General features: G+C 45.4%; 1 protein-coding gene across 1 annotated transcript; it reads right to left on the bottom strand.

The window, feature by feature from the left end:
* Positions 1-647: 647 nt before the first annotated feature.
* Positions 648-1,718, bottom strand: LOC148147018 (putative G protein-coupled receptor 139). Its single transcript, XM_087996211.1, has one exon. The coding sequence runs from the start codon at positions 1,716-1,718 to the stop codon at positions 807-809; it is 912 nt and encodes a 303-aa protein (XP_087852337.1). The 3' UTR covers positions 648-806.
* Positions 1,719-6,996: the final 5,278 nt, after the last annotated feature.

The raw sequence follows: 6,996 nt of genomic DNA, 5'->3' as shown, positions 1-6,996 counted from the left end.
CCCCTCTCACGCATCCCTCTCTCCTTCTCGCCCTTCCTCTCTTACTTTTCTCTCTCACCATCTCTCTTTTTCTCTCTCTTTTTCTCGCCTTTCTCTCCCGGCACCTCTCTCTTGGTCCCTTGTTTTCGCTCCCTCGCCCTGTCTCTCTCTCTCTCTCTCGCACCCCCCCCACAATCTCTCGCTCCATCTCTCTCTCCTCCTCTGTCTTTCTCTCACCCACTCTCTCTGCCCTTTCATACTCTTTCTCTCTCAGCTCTTTTCTCCAGCCCATCCTCTCGCTCTCAATCTGTCTCTGTCTCTGTTTGTCTCTTTATCGCCCTATCTTGCCCACTCCCCGCGTTCGCTCTCGCTCTCACCCTCTCTCTCTCCTGCCTCCTCTCTCTCTCTCTCCTCCTCTCTCTCTCTCGACTCCCTTCTCATGCACCCCTCTCTTCTCTTGGCTTTCCTCTCACTCTTCCCTGATGACCAGGACTTGGGGCTGACACTGTCTCTCTTCAGCTCAGTTTCTTCAACACAAAGACACAACAACATCGTTCACTCTGCTGTTCAGCACTTCTTAATGAACATTTTTATTGTTTACAAATTGAAGTGATGGATAGTCAGTGGGATGGTGCCTATTCTCACTGGCCCCTGAGTTGTGAGAAACATTGAAATGTGTCCGTGTAACCCCCCTGGGGGATAAAGATGGTCAGACCAGCGCTACCCTCAGTCTTTTACCATAGCGACAGGCTGCTCCATCGTTGAAACACTGCACTGAAATAAGAAAATCCCGGACCGATTGATTAATGAGTGAATTTGATTGATTGTTAGATTTGGGTCAAGGGATATTTCAGCACATTCTTCAGCTGCTGTCTGAACTTAGTCTGGGTCACGGCATAAATCGCGGTATTTGTGCAGCAACTGAGGAGCTGCAGCATGAAGCCCAATTCCTGCAGAAAGTCATCGAGAAAAACAGACCGATACCCAAAATACCACATCCGATACCATATAGAAAACACCATTAACACTGACCATAACAGGACGAAATTGGCCGAGATCACAAACAGTAAAATGATGGATTTTTTTCGGTTTCTCATTTCTGTGTCAGACTGAGCGTCCCCATTGGTGTGAGCGCGGAGTCTCCTGCGGGCTCTGCTGGTCACTACAATGTGTCTGACGGTGAGAACATTGAGCAACAGAATCAGGAGAAATGGGACACACGGGGTTAGAATGTTGTGGAGGAACTCGATTGTGACCCAGACACGGGAGAATCGAACAGTGTCTGTTACATCACAAAACCAGGGGAGGTTCCACAGCGAATACCGAACCGTGAGCATAAAATACCAGAAAATGTCCTTTAAACAGCTCAGCACAGTCACTGCTCCGAGAACCATAGACGCCGTTTTCTCACTGCAATATTTACTTTTCAGTTTCTGGCAACAAATGGCCACAAACCGATCAAAGGTGAAAGTGACGGTGAACCAGACAGAGCAGTCAGTGGCTGCATAAAGCAGGACGGCGTGGATATTACACACGGGGACGGAGTCCCTCAGAAAATAAAACTGATCCTCATAAACAATGGGAATGCGTCTCAGTATCAGGTCGAGGATAATGACCAGGAGATCCGCCGCTGCCATGGCCCCCAGGTAACGTCTGACACATGGAGACAATCCACAATCTTTATAAAGCAGGACGTAGATGGTCACTACGTTAACTGTGAGGAAGGAAAACAAACACATTGTCCATCAGTCTGGAGACAAAGGGACCCGTTTGATTGGGGACCCGGTGAGATTTTCAAATATGTCACTGTCATCAGGGATTTATTAAGATAATTGGAACTGGAATAACAAATGGGAATATCAGAATTACTTAAAAAATGCGTCATAAATCACAAGAAACCCTCCCTCCCCAAACACACAGAGACACATCCATAAGGACAGATGGTTTCTAGAACATTCCCACACACCCGATCACTCGAGAGCAGACACAGGTTACCTCTTTCCAGTTCCTAATACAGAGGGTAAAAAAGTTGCTGTCCTGAAGGATTCTTTCCCAATTTCTTGAAGAACAAACGGAGTTTGGAAATTCCTATATTTTACTCTAAATTGTGGTCAATCCTGTCTCGTGAAGGAATGTAAACGCAGGAAAACCTACTCACCTCTTTAACTGCCTGAGGGGCCTTAGGAACAGTGTCTCCCTGGAACGGGATCTCTTCCCTCGGGATCTTATTGTTTGTTCAATTCACTGACGTCCAGCCGTTCACAAACAATGTCAGGGATAGAATATTCCAGGGAATGTCAGTTATAGAATGTTGGGGACAGAATGATCCGGTGAAGGTCAGTTATAGAATGCTGGGGACAGAATGTTCCGGGGAATGCCAGTTATAGAGTGTTGGGGTCAGAATGTTCCGGGAACTCCTTGACAGGTCCATCATCTTTCCCACATATCCACCCCACCAACATGAGCACACTGTAATGTTAATGCAGTGAAAGATGGAGGGGCCAATCACAAGAATGGGAACTAAAGGCATTGCCAGATCAGCTGAAATGGTTCGATATACCACATTCTCAATCCAACTCACAGAACCAGCCCAGACACCACAAACCCGGAGGAGATATCTGTTCACCATGGTAAACTGTGCAGACCAGGGTAGTGTACTGCTCAATACAACCCAGGAATCTGTGGAACATTGTGTGCAGATTCATCCATTGCACTGGTCAATACAATCCGTGAATCTGTCCAGAGTGAAACACTGCACAAATCATGTCAGGGCAATTATCTTCAAAAGCAGACTAGTTTGGGAACCTGGGATAGAGACAGAAAAGCTGCACAAACTGGAATCTAAAGTAGATAGGCAGAAAGCTCTAGGAACACAGAAAGCCTGGCAGCATCAGGAGATGGAGAAGTCGACGTTTCGTTGTAACCCTTCTGCAAGAGTCCTGAAGAAGGGCTGCACCCGAAACATCAAATTGTACATCTCCTGATGTTTCTTGCTGTGTTCGTCCAGCAAGTGTTCAGTATTGGAAGCAGTGCAAACCACAGAAGTACATTGATCTATAAATCTGATCTAGATATCTGTCCAGCACAGGCAGCCATGCAGACCACAAATGTGTGGACCTGAAACAAATATCCATTCAGCATGGGGAGCTGCACAGATCACATCAATGCAATATCTACAAACCTCATCTAGATAGTCTGCCCAGCACAGCAAACTGTGCAGTGATCACCTGTGAATTAATATGTAAACCAGGAGCAGTTACCCTCCCAGCACGTACAGCTGTGTACACTACCCCAGTGCATTGATCTGTAAACCAGGAGAAGTAACCCTCACAGCATGTAGAGTTGTGTACACCACCCCAGTGCATTGCTCAGTAACACTGTGTTAGATCACTGCCTAGTGTGCCGAAACTTGTAGCCTATGCTGGAAGTGACAGGATGTGCAGATTCCACCCATTTACAGCTCCATATCTCCATTTTGCCCTGACAAGGCGTGATGTGGGTGTGAAAATCACTGCCAGAGAGAGGCCATGAATCAGATGAAATACCACCAAATGGGAGAAGCTTGGTTAAAAGAGAGGGGAAGATTGAGTTAGAATATCAGATAAGGACCTAATGTTAGGTTTAAAAATTTTGAACTGAAATCAGTTCGATAGCATCTTGCAATATGGGCCACTGTTTCCAGGAATGATGAGTGAACAGGATATTGGTGTGATTTAAGATGATGGAGAGTTTTGGATAAGCATTTGTCCTGCAGCTTTGTAACTGGGCAGAGTCTGTGATTCATTGGGCTAAATCTAACAATAAATTGTCTCAGTGCCATTTTCATTGAGTGTGACAGAGGAATTATGTGCACGAGGCTGAGCTAGTTTCCTGGTGCTATCTTACCGAACTCACCTCATTAACTACCCACCCACCCCATGGTGCCCCTCTCATTCAGCGTAAGCCCAGTTCTCCCACCCATCATGGCTGCAGGTACTCACCATCACCCTGATGCCCCTGGATAATCCGTGATCCCCGGCACTGGTGCCAGCTTTAAAAGGCCAATGGGCACACGGTTGAGTGTCCTCTGTTTGGAGCTGCCCTGCACAGTTTATCACGAGCATGACAGTTAAGGGGCGATTACACCACGGTTTGTTGACAGGGCCAAGGAGGTCCAGCTGGATGTGTTAGTACGGAGGAGGACCATTCTCTCCCCAGAGGGGGGCCACACCACCAGACCAACAGAGTACGGTCGGAGCTCACCACCCAGCTCAGTGCAGTATCTGTGGTCTGAAGAAATGTCCAGCAATACAGGACAAGCATCAATAACATTTCCTGCTCTGTCAGGATAAGTGTCACCGTATTCTCTCTGCTCCCTTACACTCACTGTATATCTGTGACAGCACCTTCTGTCGAATAAGTCTCCATCATACTCACTACTGCATACAGCACCTTCTCTCTCTCTCTCTCTCTCTCTCTCTCAGCTACGCAATACCTCCACATGGTTATAAAATGTTCTGGATTTCTAGAATACTCAGAATGATGTCGTTTGTACAATGTTCCAGATAATTTTCAAAGTATTTACTAAGTTCAGGAAAATGTTCGTCCCCCAATGTGTAACACAGTAGGGTAACGAGCAGAGTTTTACTTTTTTAAAATCACTCAGGATGAAAGTGCATCATGAGGCCATTGAGCTCTTCAAATATGGTCCACAATTCAGTCAAAGGCAGCACCTCTACACTTGAAATCTCATTCTTTTCTTGAAGATGGGCACCACATTGGAGAGTCTCCAGTTTCGCTGGAACTTTCCTGTAATCATGGGAGTTATGAAATATTTCACACAGTGCCACCAGTCACTCTGTAAGCACTTCTATTAAAACAAGCTATGAATTGCTGATGACCTGTTTACTCTTCGTCTTATCTGTTTGAGAAAAGCCTTGTTAGTTTTATTAAAGACAGTGCAAGAACTTTAATCTGACTACAATTTTGTTTATATTATTGAAAATCTTCGTGACTTCCCCTGTGATGTAAAATGTGTTTTCAATTCTCTTTCTGTTCCCTGAAACCAATTCCCCAGTCACATCCTCCAGGTGTCCCACATATAACTTCCTGCCTTTCTTCTAAGGGTCGCACACACATCATGAGCGTTTTTTTTTAAATTGATATGGAAAAACTTTTGCGGCTAGTTTTTTCATGTTTCTTGCCAGGTTTGGAACATTTTTCTTTGCATTTTGCTTTATGCAATCTGCTTCTGGTTCCAAAAATAAACCTCCAAAAGCTGGCCGATGCTAGAGCTGCCCAATCTGAATTCTTTAGTTTGTGATTGATTCGTATTCTTCACAGCCTTTGTGCCTCATGGGGTGGTTCATCTTCTCATCTTACATCATCTTCGTTTTGACCAGAGTCAATCATTGCTGTGCGTCATTAAGCAGTATCCGTTTACATGTCTCCGCCACACATCTACTGACCTTCACCTGGATCTATTTTCACATACAGGTTTAGACCAGATATCAGACATAAACCTGCAATTGAACTGCCTGGCTTTTTTCCATCATTCAGGGGAAACCTCTGTGTGTGGCTGAACACACGATCAGCTGAGAGTGACTCCATTCTCCCAGTTTCTCTGGCTCTGCCATTTCTGTTCGGTGATAACACACTCCACTGGGAAGCTTCCTACATGATCACCTTTTCTCTCAACTGAGAAATCCCCTCACTCTGGTGGACTGATCCTTCAGCTGTGACTGCCCATCTCCCTCACTTCTGCCCTCATTACTTCCCCTCCTTCACAGAACAAAGATGAACTTTGCCTTGTCTTCACTTCCTACTGCACTGGATTCCACATTCACAGAATCATCCTCCGCCACTTCAACCACCTCCAGCAGGACAGCACCATCAAACGCATCTTCCATTCCTGTCCACTATCACCATTTCATCAGGACCATTCCTTTTGTGACTTCCTCTGTGTCCCCGAACATTTCTCCACACTCTCATGGCACCTTCCCAAGCAATTTCAGAAGCTGCAACATTTGCCCATTCACCTTTCCCCTCCTCACTGTTCAAGGCCCCAAACAAACTTTCCAGGTGAAGCAACATTTCACTTGTACTCTTTCAATCCAGTCGCCTGTCACTGCTGTTCACAATGCAGTCTCCTTTACATTAGTGAGCCAAATAGAAACTGCTTTTAGGAACACTTCCACTCTGTCTGTAGGACTGACCCTGGCCTTCTGATTGCTCCCCATTTCAATAAACTACATTGCTCTCAAGATAATGAGAATTCTTTGAGGAGGTAACGACGGGTTGAACCAGAGATAGTTAGCGATCTGAACTTTCAGAAGGCCTCTGAGAAGGTACTGCACAGGAGGTTGCAGAGTAAGACAAAGACCCATGGGGTTAGAGGCCAGGAACTAGCATGGATAAAAGGATGGCTCTCTGGTAGGAGGCAGAGTGAGGATAAAATTGTCCTTCTCAGGATGGCTGCCGGTGACTAGTAGTGTTCCACAAATATCAGTGTTGGGACCACAACATTTCACTTTATAGATTAATGATCTGGGTGGCGGAACAGAGGGCTACGTTTGCAGATGATGCAAAGATAGGTGAAGGGGTATGTAGTGTTGAGGAGATAGGGAGCCTACAGAAACACTTCGACAGTTTAGGAGCGTAGGAAAAGGAGTAGTAGATGGAATACAATGTGGGAGAGTGTGATGTCATGCACTTTGGTATGAAGAACACAGGCATGGACTATTTGCTAAATTGGATGAAAATTCAGAAATTTGAATTACAAAAGGACTTGGGTTTTCAAGTCTCGGATTCGCCTAAGATAAACTTGCAGGTTGAGTTCGTAATTAAGAAGGAAAATACAATGTTGTCATTTATTTCGAGAGAGGTAGGATATAGTGGTGGGGATTCTGAGGCTTTCTAAGGCTCTGGTCAGACCAAATGTCCAGTATTTTGTGCCAAATACCTCAGCAAGGATGTATTAGCCTTGGTGCGTGTTGAGAGGAGGTTCATCAGAAATGAAAAGTTTAACACATGAGGAAC

Source organism: Chiloscyllium plagiosum, unplaced genomic scaffold, assembly GCF_037043375.1.
Source record: "Chiloscyllium plagiosum isolate Xiang-an unplaced genomic scaffold, Cpla_swu_hap1 HiC_scaffold_18, whole genome shotgun sequence".
NCBI classification, from domain to species: domain Eukaryota; kingdom Metazoa; phylum Chordata; class Chondrichthyes; order Orectolobiformes; family Hemiscylliidae; genus Chiloscyllium; species Chiloscyllium plagiosum.
This window is presented reverse-complemented; position numbering and strand designations above follow the sequence as displayed.

What these genes read in the sequence shown, in the direction of transcription:
- LOC148147018 (XM_087996211.1), bottom strand. Translation starts at nt 1,718, where the DNA reads ATGTGTTTGTTTTCCTTCCTCACAGTTAACGTAGTGACCATCTACGTC.